Source organism: Eurytemora carolleeae, unplaced genomic scaffold (genome assembly GCF_000591075.1).
Source record: "Eurytemora carolleeae unplaced genomic scaffold, Eaff_2.0 scaffold791, whole genome shotgun sequence".
Classification (NCBI taxonomy): domain Eukaryota; kingdom Metazoa; phylum Arthropoda; class Copepoda; order Calanoida; family Temoridae; genus Eurytemora; species Eurytemora carolleeae.
Genome location: NW_019396691.1, coordinates 117,010 through 144,247, shown reverse-complemented (window position 1 = coordinate 144,247; position 27,238 = coordinate 117,010). Strand labels below are relative to the sequence as shown.

The following is a 27,238-nucleotide window of genomic DNA, read 5'->3' as shown; positions in this document are numbered from 1 at the left end:
GTTATTAAAGACTTTTTGCATTTTTTCGTTCAATAAAATCTTTTGCTAAAATATATTTTACTTAGAAATCAATTTAAGTATAATATGACTACCATTAAATATTCTTATAATTCTCTTTGGTATTAATCAACTTAGGAAATTATGGAAGAAGACATTTTAAATTTTTCACCAACTGTCATGTTTCTTGGGACACTCTGTAGATAAATGCTATTTATCTTGATTTGATTTTTAAGTGTCGGATGAGCCTACCTTTAAATGTTAATAATTTATAGTATTTTGCTCTTAGGAAAATTAATTCTTCAGGAATGACCATATATTTATATATTTAGTCATGCAACGTCATTTTTTCCATATGACCCCCCTCCCATGAAAGCAATGGAAGTTTACAACATCTAATAGAAAAATGACAAATAGGTAAAATAACATGCAGAACAATTTACATAAAGAGCAAATTTTAGATCTATAAGAGCAACAATTAAAAATACATATGTTTTATTTTCATAAAAGGATTCACAGTTGATTTGGGGAAGGGATAAGGGTTAAGGGGGGGAGGAAAGGGGAGGGCAGGAGGAGGAATTAGGGTTGAATAGAGCGGGATGTAGACAGGGTGTGGGGGGGAAGAGATAGACGGTCGCAATAGTTGCACAGCTGAGAAACCCTTCAGGGCACCTGTAAATCCCAAATTTGTAGGTTTCATTATGTACACAATTCCGGGAAATTTTCCGCTGCTTTGGTGTCTTCACCCTGTACTTTGACCAGGGATAGATAATCTTCATTTTCTGAAGAAAAATCTTCTCTCAGCATTATGCTATTTTTTCCCAGTTCTTATTCTTAATAAACTGTTTGGCGGATTTTGTGAGGGTTACTCATCCCTGCGCACCTGTGTAGGACTTCTATTAAACACAACGATCCCATAGAATTCATCAGTCAAAAAGAGACCATCAACCTGTTAGTGCGTGCAACTATGAAGTTTAGTAGTCCTAGTACCGTAGTTCAGGGATGGATTGGAAAAGTCTACTCCAGAGATGATACTAAACTAGAACCTCCGAAGGAGGGGGAGGAGAAGAAAGAGGAGGTGGTTGTGGAGGAGGAGGATGGAGATGGAAGACAGCAATGGAGCAATCCAATTGAATTTCTTCTCTCATGTATCTCCATGTCTGTTGGACTCGGGAATGTTTGGAGGTTTCCCTTTACAGCTTATGACAATGGAGGAGGAGCGTTTATAATTCCATATCTTATTGTCTTGTTCTTTATAGGCCGACCATTTTATTTATTAGAACTGAGCTTGGGACAGTTTGCAAGCAGTGGTTGTGTAAAAGTCTGGGATTTGATTCCTCCATTTCGTGGAATAGGATATGCACAAAGCTTTGCTACTTTCCTAGTGTGTTCCTACTACTGTGTACTCATTGCTATCTCAGCTTTCTACTTTTTCGCCTCTTTCCAGACAACCCTTCCGTGGACAGTGTGCCATGAAGAACTAGGAATAAACTCCTCCACAATATGTCTGGCCTCCAACACCAACATGTCCGACCTTAACATCACAGAGGAGAATGTGACAGTGATTGCATCCACAGAGCAGTATTTTAAGAAAGGTGTACTCAAGGAGAACCCTGATATTACAGATGGTATCGGAGCCCCAGATCCATATCTGTTTGGTTGTCTACTTCTTTGCTGGCTTATGATCTACTTCACACTGAGAAAAGGAGTTGCAAGCTCAGGAAAAGTTGCGTATTTTACCGCGATTTTCCCGTATTTGGTCATGTTTGCTCTGCTAGTCAGAGGACTAACCCTACCTGGGAGTACAGATGGTATTCTCTTCCTTTTTACTCCTCAATGGGAAAAACTATATGATCCTCAGGTTTGGTATGCAGCAGTAACTCAATCCTTCTTCTCTCTAAGTATTGGGTTCGGATCCCTTACAACCTTCTCCTCATACAACAGCTTCAGGCACAACATCTACAGAGACGCCATTATCATATCCATAGCTGATACCTTCACCTCCCTCCTAGCTGGAGTTATCACATTCTCAATCTTGGGACATCTGGCCCACGAGCTGGGACAGCCTGTCAAAGATGTAGTTAAGTCTGGAGCTGGTCTAGCCTTTATCAGTTATCCAGAAGTGATCTCCAAGTTTGATTTCTGTCCCCAGCTGTTTGCAGTTCTTTTCTTTCTTATGCTGATCACTCTTGGTCTAGGTTCTGCCACTGGTTTGATCAACACTGTCATCACTGTCATAAGTGATGAGTTCCCAAACATCTCCAAGGATCTTATCACAGGGATAGTTTGTGTGGTCGGGTTGGTCTCTGGGTTGGTTTACATTACACCAGGTGGGCAGCCTATCCTGGAGCTGGTTGATTACTACGGAGGAAGTCTTCTCATCCTCATCCTCGCCGTAATAGAGATCATTGCCCTCGCGTACATTTACAAAACCTCTACTCTCATCAGAGACTTCAACTTCATGATGAACAGGAAGCTTGGAATATTCTGGAAATTCTGTTGGAGCTTCTTTATCCCTGTAGCCCTGTCCCTCATCCTGGCTTATACCCTGATATTCTACAAGCCTGTAGCCTACTCCAAAGTTGAACTCCCTGTGGAAGCCCAGGTTGCAGGTTGGATGCTAACTGCTGCCGGAGTAGCATTTTCTCTGGGTTACTTCCTTCATACCATCTTTAGATCCTACTTCCCATCCAACAAGGTCGGAGTAGAACAATCTAAACAGGACAGAGTTCCTGAGAAGGTTGTGGATAAGGAAGAGGAGAAAAATATCTTTAAACTCATTAAATCTGCTTTTAACCCCCTGATCTCATGGGGGCCTTCTAGCCTACGTGATAGGCTGGATTGGGTTGGAGTTATTGAACGTGAAAACAGCAAAGAACGAATCAGTATTAGAACAAAATTGAACAATCTTGTTGCTTGTATTAGATCGTTTCTTCGTTTGTGAGGACTGCTGAAAGGATGAGGAGCACAAATACCTGCTTTATCTGTGATATATTATATTTATACTATATTAACATTGAAATGTGCACTTTCTTGCACATTCTTTTAAAATATTTTTGTTGTTAATTACATATATGCCATATTTCTGTATGACAAAACAATAAAAAATAATTATTGCAAAGAGACTTGTTTACTAAAACTGTAAATAAACTGTTTTGAAATGTAAAATTTCTTGATCTCCGATTAGTTTTGTAAATAAATATTGTTCCTTGTATATAACGTTGGTAGAATTGGTTGGAAAGTGGAGATATTCTAAACTTACAATGAAACCTACAAAGTTTGCTCTTTAAAAACAACCTTTACAAAAGATATTTTAAAGGTTCTGAAAGCGTAATTTAAAGTGACCCTCCATGTTAAGATGACAATGTCAGATTCTCAAAGAGAAACCTTGAAACCTTTATCTCATCAATAATGTGAAAGAAATTGTCGCTTTTCTAGTTTTAAAAGTGTTTAATTCAGATAATTTAAAAAATAATCAGTTTTGAAAATGATAAACGTTGGCGGCAGCTAATTCATACTTGATCAAACAAAGCCTTTACGGGTACAGCGGTTGTAAATTGGACATAGCTTTCTTTGCATGATGGATCACTTGAAATTACGCTTGCAAACCCTTAATTGCCAAAAATCATTTTCTGACAAGAAAAAAATATTTGCATCTAATAAGAGCATATTATGCAATGCATTTAAGAAAGAAAATAATTGTCATCCTCTAAGTTCTATAGTTTGTATGTGACCCTAAAGCTAAAAGATTGCAAGGATCCAAAATTTTTAACAAATAGTTTTGAGTTAAAGAATACTAGACTCGTTTTAAACTGAGCCTTTTATCTGATTTGATCGTGAGGATTTGGCTTAAATTTTTTTAAGGATTTTTTTTTGATTTTTAAAAAAAATGACCTGACTTAAGTTGTAAAATGAGGTATACTCTTTTTATGGAAATCAGTAGCATAATGATGGTCCATTATTTAAAAACTAATTTTGAAATATCTACCTGTTTATTGAAAGGTTTTTTATTAATCAACAAGATTTTTTATTCACATGAAATCGGATGTTACATAATGTTCTGCCACAATTAAATGTTCACGCAGAAAATAAGAATGAAAAAAAAATAAAAATTATAACATTTAACATAAATGCAAAGATTTCTTTATTGCGTACATTAGGATTTAGTGGAAAATAACATTCAACCTTTTTATGGCTCATTGTTGACACAAAAACAGTACACACTACTCACGGTTCAATTTACAGATTTTGTGAGATAAGCCACATTCTCGTTGATTTAGTGGATTTAGGTAGGGCTGGGCACGTTCCAACTTTTTCTAGCCGTTCCGTTAACGGTTAGTTCCAACTGTCAAAAAAAAATTCTTGTAACCGTTAATTTTATCATTAACGGTATTTACCGTTTTTTTAAATACCGTTAGTTATCGTTTAATATTTTATTAATTGGCGTTAATGATAAATTTTCAACAACCGTTAACGGCACCGTTGTTAAAAGTTTAAGAAATTGTTAGCGGCGCAGCCGTTAACAGTCCTTTACAATATTAACATATTATGAATAGATAACGGCGTAAAGAATCGAAAAAAAACGTTAACGGTTAAAGAAATCATTAACGGCACAGCCGTTTATGTCCTTCACAATATTAATGTGTTATGAAATCGTTAATGGGCAGCCATTAACGGTCTACTACAGTATTGACGGCAATAGCAGTTTAACTAGATTACTTAACGTTTTATGAAATAGTTAACAGCGCAGTAGTATTAACGGCACTAGCAGTTTAACTATATTTATCCTTCTCTGCGGGCTGATATTCAAATCAACTATATTTATCTGAGGAGAACCCAGATTTTGAAAACAGAAGATGGCATTTACAACCTTCAAAACACATTAAAACGTTTTTTTTACAATTTAAATTCAATTTAAGGTTGATAAACAATACAAAATTCACTGTTGAAAAAAAATACGTTCCGCTTTCGTTTTCGGCCATTATTTTTTTTCAAAAACGGCTAATCCGTTTTGTTTACGTTTGAAAAAATTAACGGTTTTTGCCGTTCGTTAACGGACACTTCCGTTAATTAATAATTATCGAAAACCTCCGTTTCGTTAATGGAACTTTGCCCAGCCCTAGATTTAGGTGACTTTTGAACATGACCTTTGCTTAAGTTATGTTTATAACATCAGTTTAAACGTAAAAACAGTCAATTTAAAGTTACTATGTGTGGGTGTATACGTTCTGAATTAGAACGCTTAGAGGTGTATAATATACTATACTCTTAAATTTTCCTATCCCTTTTGATATAAAAATACTTAGTTTAAAATATCTAAGGTCTAAGACTTTGGGAACTCAAGTCATTTCTCATACCAAGTACAAAAACTATACTTCAGCTAAATCTGTTTATTGATTCATCTTTATTGTAAACAAGCATTTTACACTGAATCATATGTTCAAATAAAGTTTAATGTTTTATTGCCTCCAAGTGTATATGATTCAAGATATGGAGGTTTTGAAAATGTCAACTTCATTTGAAAACCTGTTTTCGAAGTTTAATATCAAAGATATCGAAATATCAGAATATCAAGATATTATAAAGTATAGTATAGTATAGTATAGTATACTAGCCTTAGAGGGCGCTTCGCGTCCATTTTCAAAATTAATTATGAAAATGTGCTCTTTGTGTACATCGTAAAACAAAACAAAAATAATTCGCGGATTTTCACAAAAAATTTCGTGGATTTTCAAAATGTTCAAAAATTTAATGAAGATCGAATTTTGATGGAGACAAATATTTGAAATTTTGATCATTCATAAACCTTCCCTGGGGTCCCTAGATGTCCCACAAAAAATTTGGGCCCGATCGGTTCAGCCGTTTTGAAGTTTATTGGATACAAACAAACAGACAGACAAGCCAAATTTATATATAGATAAGGTATAGAAAATCAGTGCAGTTTCCGGCAAAAGCTCAATTCCTTTATCGTTTTATTTTTTTACATTTTTTAATTAATTTGATTAATAATAATATTAATGCAGTATTTTTTTGCATGACAAATCTAAAAACAAACCAATAATATAAGGAAAGCATTTCCTCAATATTGTGACATTTAAAGTTGTTTTACACTGCTGCGTAGTAAATTGTGTTTGATGGTTCATGAAGTAAATTTATATATTGTTCATCGAGGCGTAGCATCACAATCCTCACCGTATCTATAGATTCATTCTTATATATCTTCATTCTTTGTTTTGATTCGTAGATTCACCATAAGGGACCCTACGTTCATGTCATGTCTGATTCACAATGTTACCCACTAACGATAACAAATATGGAAGTTATCACCGTATTTATAGTTTGAAATCTGTTGAGAACTGGTAAAATCTGACAGTTTCTCTATTGTTTCTCCAACAAAATTTGATAGTAATTTTTACAGAGAAATCACAACTGAAAATTACCAATTATTAAAGAAAAAAATGTGAATATCTTATTTCATATTTGTTGAGACAAAGCGGATACGGTTTTAAACCGGACTACCACAATTGGAGAGTATTGTAGGGCAGGAGGGAATCCGGAATATCAAGAAAAATCTTTTAAAAAATAAATAATTTATCTTATTAGATGAGTAATATTTATTAAATATTGTCAGTCTATAATAAAGTTATGGTTATATAGTTCTACACCTTTCCTAATTCATATTACAGGTTTACCCAAAAAAGGAGTTCAGAGACGATTTTATAAAAATTCTGTCATATTTCTTTCTTTCATAGAACCCTGCAATTTAAACTTGTTTAAATCTTTGCCAGATCTTTTCAAAACTTGAAAAAACTACACAATTGTTCGAATTAAACCTTCACATTGGTATTTAAAAACAATTCCTGCTCGTCATTAAAATCTCATCCTTTTTTAATAACCCTGTATCTCCAAGATCGTAAACAAACCCCGCTTCCTTTAACCGTATACCTCCTTAAACAAACAATAACAGTAGTTTGTACTTTGTTCTGTTGCATTTAAACAGGTTTCATCGGTTTTATCATGGGCCCTGAAAACGCGCAAAAAATTATTGATATTGGAACACGCTACAAGCATTACTTAGGATTAGGGCCGAGGAGGGCATTTAAAGGAACTGTAAGCGTAACTTCGAGTGACTTAGCATGGACAAGATAGCAATGCACGATTTACAACGGTACCCCTTAAAACATTAATCTGTTCGCAAATGTCGGAGAAGGCGTTGTTTTTCTGATTTAAAAAGTGGTTGATCGTGATAATTTATCCATTGTTACTTAAAAGCAAGAAATGCGCAAAAGCCGTTTCTGCAGAGATTCCACAAATGAAAATAAACAGTTTAAATAAACTTAAAACAAAAATATCTAATTCATAATTTATCAGAAAAAACTTTTGAGGATGCCGGTGAATTCGGTCTCGGCCATCTTGTCATCTTTGCATGAAGGGTCACTTGAATTTACGCTTACAGTCCCTTTAACACCATAGTTTCAGTAGTAGTAAATATTTTCAATTACTGTTATTTCGCCAATATAAGGATTTATCTCTAATTGGATAATGAGCTAGATAGAAAGATAGATGGTACCGCCATACTATTTCTATTGGTTCAGAATAGACAACAAACACATGACTGAACCCAGATTGGATAAGGCGCTAATGGACTCGGCATACTATAATTAATGCCAATAAATAACAAAATAATTGTTTACTTATGTATTCAGTGGTCGGAATGTCTGTGATCTGCCGCTTGTTCTAGATTCAGAACCCTGTAAATACTCAGGAGGTAAATCTTCTATATATACAGAGTGTCCCAATAAACATAGGAATTGAGAGACGACTTGAAATCGTCCTTGATTTCTGATATTTAATGCATGTTAAAGAAAGTAAAAAAAAACGAAGCTGTACGTCTGACGAGCATTTAATAACGTTGTATATATATTATATATTATATATATTTCTTGTATCTTCAAAACTAACAAAGATATGAGATATTAAGACTATTCTGATTCATTAAATAAATACAAATTTGTACAAAGTTTGCAATATCCCGTCAATTTTGAAGATACAAAAATGGTATAGACTACATTTTGAAAATCTCCAGACCAGGTGTAACTGGAATACTGCAATAATTGTATTCTTGAAAAAATTCTTATGTATATTGTCCACTCTATGTGTATTCTTATATTTTGTACCTGCTGTCCACTCTATATATATTCTAATATCTTGTACCTGCTGTCCACTCTATATATATTCTAATATCTTAGTTGTTTATTTGTTGTAAAAAGAATACAATGTTTAGGTCTGGACAATGACGGAGAATCTCACGGTCCTGGTACAATCAACTTTCAGAAAACTGGTACTTTTCAGGTAAACATAAATAAGTTTAAACATAAAAAAGATACTTTTCTTAATCGTAAATTTAAATTTAAAATTTTTATGGTTTTCATTTCTAAAATTTTATTATTTTTTTTATCTTCTTTAAATAATAAAGCTCTTCGCTCCTATAAATATACCCCGGGGTTAACCCGGCCCGGGTATTTTTTCTTCAAAATTTGTTTTTTTTTAATTCAAAGGGCAATGCCTGTCACTTCAGCTTGTTATTTTTATTATCATTATTATTATCATCATTATGATTTTTATTTTCATTAAAGTTATTATTAGTAGTGTTATAACTAGGGTGTATTTTCTCATGGGTTGGAGAACAGAGAAGGGTTTAGGTATCTACCCGGAGATATTGCTAAAATATCAGGAACCTGGATAAGAGGAAAACTAGGTAGATTTCATACCTGGGGAGGGGGCGGGTTTGAATTGATATATCATTATTTTAAGTTGAGGATTTGTTATGTCTTTTTATTCTTAAACCTTTCAAGATTTCAAGTTCTCCCCCCTCCCCCTCCGCCCTCCCCGTGTTTTTAACTGATTACAAAGCAAAACAATCAAGGTTTGTTCATAATTTAAGAAATACACATAGAGAAAGAAAGGATAATAATACTACCACTCTATTTACATGTTTACAGTGTTAGATAAGTAAACATGTCGAGATGTACATCTGAGGTATGCTTTACCTCTTTTCTTTTCTCTATGGAAATACAAAGAAGAAAAAACAATTTAAAATCATATTTAGAGGGATATGCTAGAACAGAGATGCTGACTGGAGAATGGTTTGAAGGAGTTTATAAGGACGGAGAGAGACAAGGATTCTTCAGGTTGCAATATTCATAAATCTTTAGTCATTTTACATTTTTTTATATCTTTTAAATTTTTTAAATGTGTTATTTTTATATAAATCGGATTTATAAAACCTAAGTATAATTTGTTTCGCTTTATCCTTTTTTTCTGATCGTTGAATCGGTGTCGAAGTATGTTTAAACCAGATAATTTTAGAACAATTTTTAATTCTTATCTTCAAGGGTTAAAGGGACTAGAAAACCAGTAATAAATGGAGGTCGTCGAAAATATTCTTTTTAAAATTTGTTATTATTTATTTTTAAAGAGGTTTTTGAAAAATGACGCGTATCTAATATATTGAATAACTTAAATGGACATTGTAGATTTTTCCACCTTTATGGAAATTGTTCACTAAGTGATTACTTTAAGTTCCATTTAATTTGTAATTTTTATCCTATCAAATGGAAAACAATTGTTTGTTTAAACACTATCGTTAAAAAAAAAACGATCGTTTTTGATTTTCGCTTATGAATCTGAGTTTTACGGCCATTAATTTCATTTTTTTTTGTCATTAAGATAAGGTTATAAATGTTGTCTTAAATGTTTTTTTTTATCGAGGGAAAACACTTAAATGTTTTCTGACCTCGGATTTTCCGACCAAAAAATGTATTTTGTCTTAAAAATGTTGTAAACAATCGTTTACAAAGGGTCGTCTTTAACGGTCGGTAACAAAGGGTTTTCGATAAAGGTTGATAACTAAGGGTCGTTTTCAAAAACGATCGTTTCGTTTTTCCTTCTTCGTTTTAAAACGACAAGATCGTTTTTTAAATAAGTGAAAACGAGACATCCATCCCTTACTGAACAGTGTATTGGTTACACAGAACACAGTCTCCTGCTTTTTGGGATTCTCTGTATAAAAAGATTCTATGCTTTGTTTACTTTGTGTTCAAACAAACTTAAAAGTGAAAACGGGATTTACAGAATTATATTTTCTATTGCATGATCTATTTTGCCAACGCATTGCTGATCAATATTCCTAAAAGTTCAATAATTTTTTTAATGTTGTGCCCATACAATTTACTTTGAAAAACTGCAGTTGTCAAACAAAGTGTTTGTTTCATCTTTTCTATTTGTTCCAACTCTAAGAATGTAAATAATATACATATATATATATATCCACTATCTATATATAAATTTGGCTTGTCTGTCTGTTTGGGTGTTTGTTTGTCTGTCTGTTTGTATCCAATAAACGTCAAAACGGCTGAACCGATCGGGCCCAAATTTTTTGTGGGACATCTAGGGACCCAAGGGAAGGTTTATGAATGATCAGAATTTTAAAAATTTGTCTCCATCACAATTCGATCTTCAGTAAATTTTTTAAAATTTTGAAAATCCACGAAATTTTTTGTGAAAATCCGCGAATTATTTTTGTTTTGTTTTACGATGTACACAAAGAGAACATGTTCACAATTAATTTAGAAGATGGGCGCGAAGCGCCCTCTAAGGCTAGTTACTTTACATTTTTTTTCCTAAAATAAATAATTTTTCTCTATTCATTGTAGTTTTCCACTGTTTTCCGAAATGATTTTTTTTCTCAAATTTTTTTAATATTAACTCTTCAGAGCTGAAAACTTTAGAATGTGATATCCTTAATACCGATCGGTTAATCAATCTGGAGATTAATAACAAGAGGAGAACAAGTATACAAGAAAAAAAAGAAGATTAAGCATTGATCTCAATATCCACCATTCTAAAGTTTTCAGCTCAGCTTCAATAAAGCAGTCATACGAGGTCACACAAAAGATTTTAGGATTTAAAAAGTGAAAGTATTTTTTCTATTTTCAGGGAGTTTGGTATAGATAATCATTTAAAGGAATTTACCCGCTATCAAAGAAACAAAAGGTGTTTAAAACATTTTAAACATTTTTAAAATTCATACAAAAGAATTATTAGATTTTTAAAATATTTTTTTTCCTTTATTTGAGGGTTGGATGGACCTACGAAGGAAAACTAGGAGGGGGATATTTGATAGGTGAGTACTTATTATACCATAGGGAACATTTCTATAATGGTGACATTTAATCCAGCATTAAAATAACTAAGCAGAAAAGATTGAGGACGTTTCTTTTTTATATCTTGCACAAAAGGACTGTAAGCGTAATTTCAAGAAGGCAATGTGGACAACAGGACTCTTTAAACATTTCACAGTTCAAGATGCAAGGATGACAGAGAATTCCGTATCTATCTAGAGAGAAAATTTCGAGAGAAAAACGATAAATACATATTTATATTCTATTTTTAAAATAATTAGGATGAGCTTAAAAATGAAGTAAAAATGGAAGAATTATCAAGAATAACAAAATAAAATATAGTAACATTCCGAAAAGAATACAATAAAGTGAACACAAATTTAATGATGGTACAACTTCAGGCTTGTTGGATCATGATGGAAAGATGACAGGGGATAATATTATCTACATGTATCCTGACTTCCGAACCGGGCTCAGGTTAATATTATTTATATGCATCATAACTTCAGAACTAGTTCAGGTCAATATTATCTATGTGTCCTGACTACAGAACCGGGCTCAGGACAATATTATCTACATGTATCCTGACTACAGAACCGGGCTCAGGTCAATATTATATGAAATAAAACTAGCCAGTATCTTCGAATAAACTTTGTGTACAAACAAGCACGAGCAACTCTATCTGCTCAACCCGATGTTACGAATACAAAGTTTTACACATAGCTAACTTGATTTATTACATAAATATATGTATCCTGACTACAGAACCGGGCTCAGTTCAATATTATCTATATGTGTCCTGACATCAGGTTAATAATATCTAAATATATCCTAACTTCAGAACTAGACTCATGGCCGGGTCAGTATTATTTAATTGTATCCTGACTTCAGAACCGGGCTCAGGTCAGTATTATCTAGTTGTATCCTGACTTCAGAATCGGGCTCAGGTCAATATTATCTATATGTATCCTGACTACAGAACCAGGCTCAGGTCAATATTATCTATATGTATCCTGACTACAGAACCGGGCTCAGGTCAATATTATCTAGTTGTATCCTGACTTCAGAACCGGGCTCAGGTCAATATTATATATGTGAATCCTGACTTCAGTTTAAGATATCAAAGGTGTACACCATCAGGTAGCAAAGATATATACATTAAAATGTTTATGTCAAGAACTCTGCCTTAGACAACTGAAATTTCTAAATCTTCACTAATAACAGTATTTTTATCAATGCAAAAATGTTTAATAATTTACCGAGTTACTCCTCCCACTCTTTCATTTAAAAGTTCCAAATAAAGGATATAGAACTACATGTCCTCGTAGCTTTATTAAAGTACATTTAACTTTCCAGCCCTCTGTGTGAAAATTACCATGAGAAAAGCTTGCTTGCATCCAAAAACCAGCTGAACCAAAATTGTCCAAATTGTTTGTTTAGTCTTAAATAACCAGAATTTTAAATTTTGTCCCCCAAGAAAGTTAAAATCTCAAAATATTTGGCATTCCAAAAAAATGGAAAAAAAATTTGAAAGTATTTTGTTATTGTTTTAAACGAAACTTTTTGCCATTAAAGGCTAAAATACAAATAATAATGAATACACAAGAAGGGGCGTGAAGCACCCTGAGACAGAAAAATGAAATAAAATAATTTTTATAAAATAAAAACTATGTTTGATCCTGTGTATCCTCCCTAATCTGCACTATATACGCCTCTATACATTTCTATTGTTAGACGTCATGAATAGATGTTTTATACAAAATATTAATCTGTTAATGCAAAATCTATTTTTCAATTACTTTATATGAAAGCCCAGCAGAACTTTTCACAAAGCACGTAATTTTAGTTCTTTATTTTTTTTTAATATTTGTCCAACAAATGTTAGATCCTAGAAAAGCTTTTAAGAATATAATACATTTTTAAAATTGTGTATTCCAAATCTGCTTCTTTTCCGATGCAAAACAAGAATATCAAGTTTATTATAATTGTTTTATTTACATTGAGACCCATAAAACTGTGTAACAGAAAGAAGACAATTTATGATGATTAATGGCCCAATACCCTGAAACACAGCAATTATACACAAACCAATATCTTCTCAGTATAGGCTGGTATCTGTGCTATTGGTAAAACTAGAATGAAGTAGAGTATGAAATCTCCGAAAGAGGATTATAAAATCCGCAAATCAGTAGAGTTGGATCCTGGAACCAGAGAAGACCTACATATCTTCCTTTCCTTTAATACGCTCGTTATTTATCATGTATTTCTATTCAGAAGCAATAAATGTACTTCTGAAGCGGTGACCCCGAAGGGCACGTTTAATATCATATTAAAAACACACACGATTAATTAATTGCCGTCTTCCTTTTCCGTAGTTATGTGGGTTCTACTGTATATATTTTTTACAGGGGAAGTTTTCAAGATGGTGTTATGATATCTGCTCAACTGTCTACCATTCTATCTAGTGAGGTGAGAGTTCCTTTCTTCATTTTCCACATTATTGCTCAGATTTAGGTTTCAATTGATATTGTTGTAAATCAGACATGCCCCTCTGTTTTAACCCTATCTCTGCTGGTACTTGAAAACCAGGATATGCTAGGGGGGGTCATCAATTTGACCCCCCCTCTAAATCCCATGTTTGATGTCCAAATATGACAAATGATACATCAATGGAAAGGTCTTGTGCTCTACTTTTAGAATCTGCACAAAAATTTGCAAATCTGCAAAAATAAATTTTTTTATCGCAAAATCCAGTTATATAGTAAAAATGTTTGCAAAAAAAAATTGTCCAAAAAATGAAAAATTATACATTTTTGACCATGCCATTTCAAATATGCAAAAAATTTTCCAAAATTTTAAATAACCTGATTTTTAATCAAGAAAAACTAAAAATGTGCAAATTTCCTTTGACATGTTGTTTGCAAAAAATTTGCATTTTTTTCGAAAAATTTGTGCAATTCGTTTCCTTATGTCAAAGGCTTTCCAAAAAGCTAAATTTTATCAAAATCTGACAAGTGGAAGTTGGTCAAAACAAAGATTTAGTTTGTTACAGGAAAAAGTAGTCATTCAGGCAGTGTGCCTGAGGACTCAGGCAGTTAGGTATTAAAGCCCGGTTTTAGGCCTATAGGGAGGGCTTTGGGTATGTAGGAAAAGTCAGAAAATTTCAACAGCCTCATGTAAAATAAACTACAGGAATAGGGTTAAAGTAACGGTCAATAATATTACCTAATTTAAATCTATATTTTTTTTCTTCGAAATATTTCCTTGAATTTACAATTTTAACTGTCTCAATAAACATGAGAATTAATGGGAGGCAACTTAAATAATTCCAAAATACGGGTTCTCACTACCTTTGAATCTTTAGAAATTGCAGGGTGAAAAAGAGAAATTTTAGTTTATTTCAAAATATGGAAAAAAAATTTAAAACCTTTTTTGATTTTTTAAATGGCTGACCACATGTTGGAAATTCTAAGAACAGAGCTTGTCGATACTGGATACTAACAAGAGCTTGTCGATACTGGATACTAACAAGAGCTTGTCGATACTGGATACTAAAAAGAGCTTGTCGATACTGGATACTAACAAGAGCTTGTCGATACTGTTTACTAATAAGAGCTTGTCGATACTGGATACTAACAAGAGCTTGTCGATACTGTTTTGGGAAACCCTGTAGGGATTAAACATTACTCATTAGGATGTTTTGAAGGATTCTCTGTACGAAAAGATATTAAGCGTTGTTTCCTTTGTTTCCAAATAACTGTGATGGGAATTTTGGTTCGTTCAAAAAACTTTTAGTAAAACATCCAACATTTTAATATTGTATAATTCTGTGAATATTTGCTTTTTTTAAACTTTGCATTATAATCATTCTAAGAGATAAAAAGCAATAAAAACTTGGTTTTTTTATTTGTTTTTTTTTCATACGTTCTCTTCCAAGGTCAGAGTTTAGTATAGTGTAGTAAAAGAAAAGGAAATAATTTGAAAATTTTAAATTTTGAAAACGTTTACGATTTTTAAGTAACCTTTAAAAAGTCCAAAAAATTATATGCATGATCTATTTTGGCAACGCTTGGTTAAAGAGTCTGCGGTAAGTAAACTTTTAAAAGGATCGTTAACGAAAACATAACTTGGTTGATATTATTTTTTTTTTCTATAACAGGAGCTATAGGAGCTAGAGGCCTAACCCCTCTTTCTACTTGCGACCCAAATTTGTCCAGAGGAGGACGTGTTCATAATTTTGGTGTTAAAAATCTGTAATAAACAAGTAAAAGGAATAAGGCCTTGCAACAAAATCTGATTTTTTAATCCCTATATCTGAGCAACCCAAAGTATATTTCAAACTTAGTTTATTTGATCCAACATAAATCACAGTTTGAAATATCTAAGGTATACAACATTGGGTTGCAAAGATTTAGGGATAAGAAAACCAGAGTTTGTGGCAAAGACTCAATTCCTTTAGTTTAGCAACATTCATATTACCTTTGTTCCACGTTGAGACCGTTTTTGTCTGATAAAGGATCTGATTCTATACCCTTGTTTCCTAATCTTGAGATTTTCACGAACATTCACTTTAAAACCTGACTTTTCCTTTTGGCAACACAATTTGGTAAAAAAATGCGCAATCATTAATTGACACTGAACAAATATGTTTATTTAAGAATCTTTGGAATTTCCATATGAGTTCTTATTGTTCATTAGCTTGTATAAAAACAGTAAAGTTGTATCTGAAGTCTCATCCTTTGTGGGTAACCCTGTATCTGATCAATTATGAACCCTGTACAGGCCGTTTCTTGCTTGTCTTTACTGCAGGAATCCTCTACTTTATGTTTAATTCGCCTTTAGATTTTTTTATTTTGAGAAAAAAATCTATATTTTTCAAATAAAAATTTTAATAAAAGTTTCAACAATTAAGAAGTTGTCAATTGCACTTTAAAGGTAACATGAAAATAGATTCTAGTACAATATGACAACGTAGAATGTGTACACTTTTAATTCAATCTTGGAATTGTCCATTTCTCTGTTGCCAGTTGCCTATTGTTTTTGATAATCTATTTGGAAAATACTTTAACAATTGCTTTATTGGTGGTGGATTGTGTTAATAATCCCTTGTAAAGGAGGTGGATTGTGTTAATAATCCCTTGTAAAGGAGGTGGATGTTGTTAATAATCCCTTGTAAAGGAGACGGATGTTGTTAATAATCCCTTGTAAAGGAGGTGGATGTTGTAAATAATCCCTTGTAAAGGAGGTGGATAGTGTTAATAATCCCTTGTAAAGGAGGTGGATGTTGTTAATAATCCCTTGTAAAGGAGGTGGATAGTGTTAATAATCCCTTGTAAAGGAGGTGGATTGTGTTAATAATCCCTTGTAAAGGAGGTGGATTGTGTTAATAATCCCTTGTAAAGGAGGTGGATGTTGTTAATAATCCCTTGTAAAGGAGATGGATGTTGTTAATAATCCCTTGTAAAGGAGGTGGATGTTGTTAATAATCCCTTGTAAAGGAGGTGGATGTTGTTAATAATTCCTTGTAAAGGAGGTGGATGGAGTATGTATACCTGTACTGAGTGAACCTAAAAGTGAAGATATTTACTTCTTTGATCCAGGTACATTATTACAGTATTAAAGTATTACAGTATTCAATTTGATTTGATATTGATTGTTCAATCTATTGATAGATTGATTATAAATTAATAACATGTATTTTGTTCCATCATTTTTATGTTCTTTTTATGGTTTTATTCCACTGAATTTTAATATCTTTTATTTCAAGTTATTTTTCATTTTCTATTTGTTAATTTTTAATACATTTTTATATTCAGCTACAAGTACGAGAATATCTAGACAGCCCTTACTCCAGGTTACTAAAGAATCAAATTTCCCAATTTATGAAAGAGATAATTCATGAGTTCAAAATGTAGATACATAATACAAAGATTTAGAAAACTGTGGAACATGAAAATGATGTCGTTACAAAGCAACTAGTTCTACTAGTGTCTATATAAATTAAATGTGTCTGTTTCTGTAGAACACTTATGATTTTTTTTTTGATTTTCTTTTGGATATCCCTGCTGGATTCAGATGAGAATTCTCTCATTGATTGATTGCAAAATTTCACGGCTTCTGATTTGCTATTCGGTTTAAGCTATCAACACTCTGATTGGTTGCATTTCATACATTTTCCTAGATATTAATGTAAGATTAAGTTAATCTGCAGATTAATAAAAAGAGGTTGCTACGCTCCGCTAGTGTAAAGAAAATATATCTCCTCATTCCGAAAGTCGTCTTCTTGTTCCGTAGTTGTCTGGTAATCTAAGTGATAACTTGAGTCCGAAAGTCGTCTTCTTGTTCCGTAGTTGTCTGGTAATGTAAGCCTCGATACGTTAACGTTTATCAAATCGATGAACAAATTTCGACTCATAAAGCAACATTCTCTTCTATATATACTTGTCAATTTTTCTAATGTTACATTAATTTCAAAAGAGATAGATGCAATTTTCAGTGATTTTAATTCTATAGCTGGGTAGTTGGGAACAGATGGAACAAGAGTGAGATGGGATCATGGGGGTGAATTCCACGCAAATACCGAATCAAATAAAATCAATGGAATCGATTTAAATCTTTTTATGCGACTCAAAAGTTTCCAGCCAAGAATATATTTGCTTTTTACTTGAGCACATGGAACGCTTGAAAATTTAAAACGTGATTTTACCATCATAATTCCATAAGTAAAGTTTACAAATGATATATATATTTAATAAACTATTCTAAAAAATAAATATTTAAACTTGAAAGATAGTTTAGGTTAAAATCATGTTCTTGTTTACAGGAAAATATGTATTTTTAAATTTCTTATGAATATCTATTTTAAAAAGATATATTTATAGTTTAAATGGCACAAAAAAAGGTAGATTTGTATGCCAAAGCCAGCTGTTTTAGTGTCCACATAAAGACTGTCCGAATAACTTTTGGTGACTCTACTTTTAAAGAGTAGATTCACAACAGTACCCTTTAAACCTTTATTTGATCAATATGTGTGAGATATCCTCGTTTTTCTAGCTTAAACACTCACAATATCATCCCATTGTCTCTGGGGCAATATCTAGAAAAATGTAATAGAAAAATTATTATAAAAATTAAAATTTTCTAATGAGCAATCATGAATTTTTCCTTTCTTCTTGATCAGGCAATGGTTTCCAAGTACCGTTGTGGATCGTACATGGTACGTAATGTGTTCACAAAAAATAAAATAATTAGGATCCTTGGGAGAGAAGTTTAGTAGAAGTGAAGATGAGTAAACTAGATCAGGCTGGACATGGTCTCTTCGCCAGGTAAGAAATAATTTCTGAAGCTTCATGACTCCTTTTTTGTTTATATTTTTGTCTCAAGCATCACTGTAAACACTCTGGTACATTTCTAGTACCTGATCGACTATTAAGCCGCTAGAGCAAGCTGTACAGTACATGTCATGTTAGGCAAATCGGGGACAGTATTTCAAATAAATGATCCTCTTCTAGTGAAATTTGTATGGCATTCTTCTAAACTGTACCTGAAAATTTCGTAGATTTCTTTACCAGTGAAATTTATGAAAATAAAAATTTTCCAGTAAGATCTTTTTCAACCCTTCCCTAGCACTGCGGCTGATTCTTTACTACAGGGAAAGTCATAAAACTGTTGAATAGAAAGAGTTCTGTTTATATCTAGATATATATGTAATATTAAACCCAATATCATTTATATCTCTGTAACCCGTAAATATACCTTATTTATTTCCTTGACACTAGTTGCAATCAATTTATTTACCTTTTTATATCTAAATACAGACAGCTCAACACAGACTCTTGTTATTTATGGATCATATATACCTGGAGAGGATAGAGTTTGTGATAGATTGAAACAGCACATTTATGCTGGTAAAGACTAAGAAGGAGTTTAGGTATTTTCTACATCTATATGAGTTAAGTAGTCCATGTTTATAGCTAGTTATCTATATGAGTTTAAGTACCATGTTTATAGCTAGTTATCTATATGAGTTAAATAGTCCATGTTTATAGCTAGTTATCTATATGAGTTTAAGTAGTCCATGTTTATAGCTAGTTATCTATATGAGTTAAATAGTCCATGTTTATAGTTAGTTATCTATATAAGTTAAGTAGTCCTTGTTTATAGCTAGTTATCTTTATGAGTTAAGCAGTCCATGTTTATAGCTAGTTATCTATATGAGTTTAAGTAATGTTTATAGCTAGCTATCTATATGAGTTAAGCAGTCCATGTTTATAGCTAGTTATATATATGAGTTAAGTAGTCCATGTTTATAGCTAGTTATCTTTATGAGTTTAAGTAGTCCATGTTTATAGCTAGTTATCTATATGAGTTTAAGTAGTCCATGTTTATAGCTAGTTATCTATATGAGTTTAAGTAGTCCATGTTTATAGCTAGTTATCTATATGAGTTTAAGTAGTCCATCTTTATAGCTAGTTATCTATATGAGTTTAAGAAGTCCAATAAACATGAAGCACGCAATTGTGCGGTGCATACAATTCATTTAACTTAGCAAGATGATTTTTTAAGCTGTTATAGGAAAACATCATCAATTTATAACATCATTCATTTTATATGTCGTCTTCCTATTCCAGAGTTTAATGGGTCTTACTGTGGTTTTCATTTAGGGAAGAGATACCGAAGAAAACAGTGGTAGCTCTGTTTGCAGGGATACGATTAAAGGTAAAATGTAATTATCTGTCATGTTAATTCTATTCCATTTCACCCAGTATATATACAGTAAGAACCAGAAATTTGTAGAATGAATATCATCTTTGTTCTTTGTCGTACTATAAAAGTTACAAAGGACTTTGCTCTCCGCATTTGTTGCAACTGATATATTTCTAAATATGTTCAGAATACACTTTTCACAAATATTTAATGTTAATTGAAATTTGACAAATAACTTCGAAGGACTGATTCAATTATATTCAAGTAAGAAGATTTACAGATATCTTTCAGGAGCACCAGTTAGCGAAACATAAGAAATCTAACTATAGGATAATACTAAACTCAGCTATTAATCTTGATATTCCTCAGGTCTTTCTAATGTTTTATCTTTTTATTGTGTTAACTTGTTAATCCAATGTCTTGATATCTTTTTTTTCTCTTTTCATCTAATAAAACGATGACCCGATTTTTAGATTTTTCGAAATCTACGAAAAAAAAGCAATAAATTCGCAAATTGTTTTGTTATTGTTTGATAATTTAAGAAAAGAAAAGGCCTCAGATAGAGGAGAAAGTTAAAAGTTTATTTATATTATCAAATACCTTTTAATTTATGTCAATTTCAGGATTGTATTTGTATATCAAATTACTGTGCCACATTAGCCCATAAGGTAGGCNGATCACCTTCAAGTTTTTTGTTTTAGTTTTAGTAAAAAAGAATCCCGAATTCACCCATAATAATAATTTTACCATTATTTACTTTTACCGTGTAGGGTTTCCAACGAAAGAGGAAAATTCATCAAAAATGACTAAATTTTAAGATTATCAGACGCATATTCCGCAAAAATGTTCGCGAAAATATTTTCGCGAAATGCGAAATTTTCGTGAAATACAAACGAAAATGTTCGCATTTTTTCGTTCGTATTCTTGCGAAACGTTTTGTTTGCTGGAAACCCTACTTTTACGACGGAGTTTTAAGCAATTATTGTAAAGCAGTAGTTGTGACAACCCAGAGTAAAAAGTGCGTTTTTTTTATAATTTACTCTTGATCTAATATGTTAAATTTATAGCTAGTGGCTGTCGATAATCTGCGCATAAAAAGTGTTGAAACCATAATAAAAAATAATTTTTCAAAACAAATATCAGAGTTTGGTGTGAAATTCAGTTAAAGCATATGCTCCGACCGGCAAATGACGTCATATGTTTATAGTATATTCTTTAATTGACTTGCACGCGACATTTTATCTAAAAACTCATTGTTTGTTAGTGTTCCAAAACTTATTTTGAGAAGATTATAGTCAGCGGATGTCTAAATTAATGCTGCACTCGTCTATAATTTGAATACAAGAGTACAGTCTTTTTGCCGAATGGGAAAACGGGTGAGGGTCGGACGGCATAGGGGTAAGCACAATCCGCAAATCCCATTTTGCGGGTCGTAGGTAAAACGACATTTGCGTTGCCTTCCCCCCAAATTTAGCATTGTAAAAAGACCCATTTTACTAAATACTTTTACTCATAGCTTAATTTATTTTGTCAGGCCAACCATTCTTTTACTCCAAACAGTGAATGGTCAATCTTTGAACATCCAAGATTTGGACTTATCCGAGCCATATCTGCTAAACAAGATATCCAGGTATACAGTGAGAATCAAAAAAACTTTCTTTAGAAATCATAATTGAAACCTACGAGTTGTTTGTACGGTGTATAATTTCTAAGTAAAAGCACAAAATCGATCTTTAAAATCCTCTTTGGCGGTAGCTCCCAGGCAGGTTGTGGCTCGGCACAACCTGCTGCAGGGCATCCGCAATTGTACATCTGACATCATGTTATGGGTCTCTAATGATTCCTAAAAAGTTTCTCTACAATGTGCTGCATTCCTAGCTCAACTACCATGTCTAGCCAGACACTCCCTTTTAACCTTGTTTGTTTACAGGTTGGAGAGGAGATATTGGTAAACTATAATATAGAACTATCTACAGCTCCTGAGTGGTATAGAATACTCTGGTTAAGGTAAAGAAAACAAACATATCTTTGTCCAATGAAAAGTATTCTAATAATATAATTTAGAAAATACTTTAAGTTTTTTAATTCCATACCTCCCAGCGTCAAAACAAATATTGCATCTTTACAGTGGTAGCTATAAGGGGGGGGGGCAATCCCTCACTAGGGTTTCCACGAAACAGTAGATTCTCTTCGATTGGATCGTTCAAAACCCTACCCTCTGAATATATTTGGGTCGCAACAACGGCGGGAGAGCTTCTATAGCTTATATCATTTGATTTTTAAGAATTTGGATCCAAAGAGAGGAGGAAGAAATGGAAAGGGGCACCACTTCAACCCCTTGCTCCTGTTTCAATAAAAATAAAAATATCATCGGTTTGAGAAAAAATTTTATAATGAAAAAAAAACTAAAAAAACCCTGCTGCAGATTCTATTTCCGTTTGTGTAATCTCAATAATGCATAAGATAAATTCTGCTCCAGGCATCTAATGGAAGACAAGCACTGGACTTTACAGGACGTTGAAAGGTATAAATTGAATCAAATACAGATTAGACGAATAAAACAGACTACAGGAGTAGGGAACGACAGGAAAAGGAAATTATATTAGAGGGGAGAATAAGGATAGGGAGGAAAGGGAGGATAGGGAGGGAAGGTAGGATAGGGAGGGAAGGTAGATGAAGGATATGGAAGGAAGGAAGCTGAAGGATAGGTAGGGAAGGCAGATGAAGGATAGGTAGGGAAGGAAGATGAAGGATAGGGAGGGAAGGAAGATGAAGGATAGGGAGGGAAGGAAGATGAAGGATAGGGAGGGAAGGAAGATGAAGGATAGGGAGGGAAGGAAGATGAAGGATAGGTAGGGAAGGAAGATGAAGGATAGGTAGGGAAGGAAGATGAAGGAGGGAGGAGAGGTGAAGACTTAAAGTATCTGCAAAGAACCCCTAAAAACAAATGAACACAAAAAGTATTTGAAACTTTAGATTTTTTCTCATAGCATCAAATATTTAGATTTATGGACCGACATTATGATCTTTCATTTAAAAAGATTCCACTTCCAACCTCACTAATATTACAGGTTATAGTTTCTACTTTTACTATATATATAAAAAGTAGTACTCTCTGTTTTTTTTTTTTGTATTTCCGATCATAACTTATGAACCCCTTAACCGATTTGCCTCAAATTTAGACTGAGAAAATCGGTAGAACCACGGTAATGTTCTTAGATTGGGTTCAAAGTTCTTAGTTGAAAATGTGGACTCTTTTAAAGTAAATTTTGTTTCCAGACTAAGCTGAGTTCACAAGCTAGTTTTTACTATACAGTATATCACTTTAATAAATAATCATTATTTTATCATATCGTTTGATATGCATAAAGCCATAGTTCAAACATTTTCATTTTTGGAGGTCATTTAGGTCATGAGAGGTCGTAAGAGGTCATTAGAAGGTAAAACACTGGATTTGTTGCTGCTACTGGATTCCCTGGGTTCCCAGCTTTCGTTTGATATGCATTAAGCCATAGTTGAAATATTTTCTATTGGTGGAGGTCAGTAGAGGTCATTAGAGGTCATTAGAGGTCATTAAAGTTCAATTTTATTTTATTATAGGAATTTCGAACCCTAATTAGGCGCGCACCCAAAAAATTGGAAGATTTGAACCAAAAATGAAGGCAGGGCCCCCCCCCCCCTACATCAAATGTGCCAACTCCACCATCCCCTTTACCAAAAAGCCTAATGAAATTTCAATATGTTTTATAAATTAATATAATTTTTTAAGGTACCTACCCCTTTCGGAGCTTCAACAGAAGAAGAAGAAGAACAAGCGGTAGAGGAAGAAGAAGAAGAAGAAGGAAAAGAAGAAAAATATGGAGAACGAAAAGAAATAGAAGAGAAGTAGGACTATACATGAAGTAGAATCTAGGAAAGGAAAAAGGATGAAGACTGAAACAAATTTGTGGCAAATTTGTTCATTGAAATAAAAACCAACAATTAACTTGAAATATTGTAAGTTCTCCGTGATCAAAGAAGTATATAACCATGTGTTAATTTTTTTAGTGGATTACATTTCTATCATTCTTTCTTATTTTTTATTATTTGGTGTATCTCAATAACGAGTATTGCAGAGGAAACGGATATATTCTTTAAATGTTCAATATCCGACCTTTTAAAATTCAAAAACCTTTCAATATCATGATATTTTTACAAACATATGATTATACATCAATTCAATGCTTTTCAATTTTTTTCGGATCACTTAGGTCCCATATAGGCCTGCCAAGTTACTGAGCCTTTTCTGAAGCAGTTAAAATTTATATGTAAACCTTTAAAAACTTTCGTAAATTGATGGCGGAACCTTTCTTGACTGACTTAAGAATAAATCTACCTCCTAGAGATGCTTCACAGAGCTTGCTAAAAAAAAGGTTAACGGGACGATTATTCCAGATCATTCCAATCAATTTACATTTGACAAAATTGTCCCGTATTCCATATCTAAAATACTATTTGAAAATATATTTGAAAATCAGTTTTAATTTTTCAATGGTTTTTAATTCTGAACAGCTTCAGGAAAGGTTCCGTAAGGTATTCAGGGCTCCAGTACTAAAGGTAGAATTATAAAACATAAAATGACAAAAGGTATAAAAAAAAACAAAAAATAGAATGATCAAAAGGTAGAAAATTTAAAAGCTAGAACGTTCAAAATGTAGAATTTTCCAATTTTTTTAGAAGCAAAATTTTTTTCATTTTTTCAGGAAAATCTGAAAAAACTTTTTTGAAAAATTCCCAAAACTGCATTTCTCGTTAGAATTAAGCATGGAGCGACTGCTACAAAAAGTAGACAGTCACAAAAATGATACGTTATGTTGGGTTAGGGTTTGTTGAGACAATATTTGGGCCGAGCACTGCGACTAGGATGGACTAGGGGGCCAAGCGCTGCAGCCTCTAAATGTTGACTGTTTATTTTAATTTCACGCTTTTTATTTAAATGTTGTAACTGTAATAGCGCGCCTGTTCTAGCCGTGGCGCTCGAGCCAGAAATTTTCTAAACTTAGCCTAGCCTAACCCACCCAAAAGAAGATAAGAGACAGCACATTGTTCAATATTTAAGAAGCCGCAGCCCTCGGACCAAAAGCCCATCCTAGCCGCAGCGCTCAACCCAGAAATTGTCTTAACAACGACAGCTAACCCAACATATTGTAACATAAAAATAGGAAAAATTTTCCTGTTGTATGTTCTACCTCTTGCCATTCTACCTTTTGTCATTCTACCTAATTCTACCAATTTTTGTACTTGAGCCGTCGTTATGGTTCTATAAAGTGCTCCATAAAAAATATCCTACAATTAAACCCCCCCCCTGGTAAATTCCTAGAGAACGATTTTAGGAACCCCCTCCCCCTTCTATCAATTTTGTACATGGATCTCATGTTACAAATGGTTATAATAGGTCATGTGGCCGCAGCGTCCTTTTAGTTATAAAATCATAAGTATAATTTATTGGGAAACGTCAAACGAACGCAATTTTTATTTTCAACTACTAAAAATATGATCGTTGCAATTCAGAGTAAGGTTTGACTAAGACAATTTCCGGGCCGAGCGCTGCTGCTAGGACAGGTTCCCTCAACCAATTTAGCCTATTATAATTCCTGAGGTACGCTCGGCCTTCGACGCAGTGCTCACCTTAGGGGGAATTATTAGTAGGCTGAACTGGTTGAGGGAACTCGAGGTCACTTGTAAGATAATATTTTATTTCACGAACAATATTTTCAGAATTTTCATCTGTATGTACTTGTGAATGAATTGATAGGAATAAAAACCAAAGACTGAATAATGGCTAACCTTCCTAGACGTATTATTAAGGTATTTCAATATTTGTTAACGTTTTCTTTGTTGCAAAATTGTGTAATTGTATTGAAACAATAATTTGAAACACAGTTTTTTCTCATTACAAGTATTTATGATTTAACTCTGAATTGAGTATAAAATTATGTAATTTTAGGATTAAATGAATTGTTTATAAGTGACCCTAAAGGCAAAAATGGCAATGCCCGATTCACAATGGTACCTTTAAACGATTAAGATACCAATGTTTTTAATTTGGAAAACTGATCATTATCAATGGAATGGCGGTTTCTTTATTAAGTAACTTGCACATTTCTACTGCGGGAAAACATACAGGAATTGTTAGGAAAATGACAATATCTTACTTTTGATGATTGATACAGGTAGCGAGGTTAGCATTGTGTATCGGGCAATTTCATCTTTGGATGGAGTTTCACTTAAAATGACGCGAACAGTCCCTTAAAAGTATTAAAAAAAGTTGTCTATTAGAAATTAAATTCTTCCTCAATCTGCAAACATCGTTTCCTCCGTTAACGGGAGGGAGGAGGAGGGTGGGAGTCTGTAAAATATTTATCACTGTAATTTATATAATGAAATAATTTAGGAAACTCAGCGTCTGATGCAGGAACCCGTTCCTGGGATATCCGCTGTTCCTGATGACGGGAACGCAAGATATTTTCACGTTGTGGTCGCAGGTCCAGACGGTAGTCCATTCGAGGTAGGTCTTTCCAGTCAACTGAGTCGGTAGTTCCGAGGCGAGAGTCCATGATAGTTCTCATCAGGGACCCACTTAAAAGGAACCTCAATTTAAAGAAATAAACGTTCAATTTAGAGTTGTACTTTTAAACACCCAATGAGCAAAAAATAAAAGTATATCCTTGGGTTTTCATTGGAAATTGAACATTTTGCATCTCTATTAAAATTTAAGTTTAATATTGAATCTAATATTTATTATTTAGTGTCCAGTTTAAATCTAGCTAACTGATCACTCCCTTTCAACTAAAGTAAATATTTGATTTTATGAAGAGTGAAGTGTAAAATAAGATCTTATATTTAGCGTTAACGAAAAATTTTATTTACTATGTAGGGTGTTATATATAGGGTGTTGGGAAAAATTCGAATTTTTATTCAAGAGAAAGTGAAAAATTATATTTTATTTTTTGGGTGAATTAAAAAATCAGTTAAGTTATGTGTAAACTTGAAAGTTTTACAATGAAAAAAAAAAAATGATGAATTTGTAAGAAAGGTGAAGTGAAAAAATAGGTTTGACATTTAGGGTGGAGCAAACAATTAATTTTTACGGACGGTGAAGTGAAATATTAAATACTAAGTTTAGGATGGAGCGAAGAATTAGATCATATATTTAGGGTGGAGTAAAGAATTATATCTTAAATTTAGGGTGGAGTGAATAATAACATTGTATATTTAGGGTGGAGTGAAGAATTAGATTATATATTTAGGGTGGTATAAATAATAACATTGTATATTTAGGGTGGAGTGAAGAATTAGATAATATATTTAGG

General features: G+C 33.0%; 3 protein-coding genes across 8 annotated transcripts in view; all 3 read left to right on the top strand.

Annotated features, from left to right (window-relative positions):
* Positions 1-741: 741 nt before the first annotated feature.
* Positions 742-3,165, top strand: LOC111707442 (sodium-dependent nutrient amino acid transporter 1). The gene has a single exon (XM_023480554.1). The coding sequence runs from the start codon at positions 965-967 to the stop codon at positions 2,939-2,941; it is 1,977 nt and encodes a 658-aa protein (XP_023336322.1). The 5' UTR covers positions 742-964; the 3' UTR covers positions 2,942-3,165.
* A 4,506-nt stretch (positions 3,166-7,671) lies between these two features.
* LOC111707436 (histone-lysine N-methyltransferase SETD7) overlaps positions 7,672-27,238 on the top strand; it is a 31,282-nt gene continuing 11,715 nt past the window's right edge. The window contains exons 1-19 of one of the 6 annotated variants that reach the window (XR_002766433.1): positions 7,672-7,765; positions 8,282-8,349; positions 8,659-8,755; positions 9,107-9,188; positions 10,996-11,052; positions 11,136-11,182; positions 11,582-11,657; positions 13,589-13,649; positions 16,711-16,780; positions 16,997-17,034; positions 18,432-18,505; positions 19,844-19,898; positions 20,178-20,255; positions 20,510-20,554; positions 21,421-21,516; positions 21,817-21,893; positions 22,366-22,410; positions 22,891-22,957; positions 23,656-23,839. Coding sequence is in view for 5 of the 6 variants with exons in the window: in XM_023480546.1 (XP_023336314.1) it covers positions 9,127-9,188; positions 10,996-11,052; positions 11,136-11,182; positions 11,582-11,657; positions 13,589-13,649; positions 16,711-16,780; positions 16,997-17,034; positions 18,432-18,505; positions 19,844-19,898; positions 20,178-20,255; positions 20,510-20,554; positions 21,421-21,516; positions 21,817-21,893; positions 22,366-22,410; positions 22,891-22,957; positions 23,656-23,775 (1,068 nt within the window). In the remaining variant the exon portion in view is untranslated. The other 5 variants (XM_023480546.1, XM_023480548.1, XM_023480549.1 and 2 more) reach the window with 5 other exon arrangements.
* Positions 25,272-27,238, top strand: part of LOC111707438 (ubiquitin-conjugating enzyme E2 N) — a gene marked incomplete in the record, with an annotated part of 10,369 nt that continues 8,402 nt past the window's right edge. The window contains 2 exon segments of the mRNA XM_023480551.1: positions 25,272-25,733; positions 26,320-26,433. Of these exon segments, the coding sequence (XP_023336319.1) occupies positions 25,704-25,733; positions 26,320-26,433 (144 nt within the window).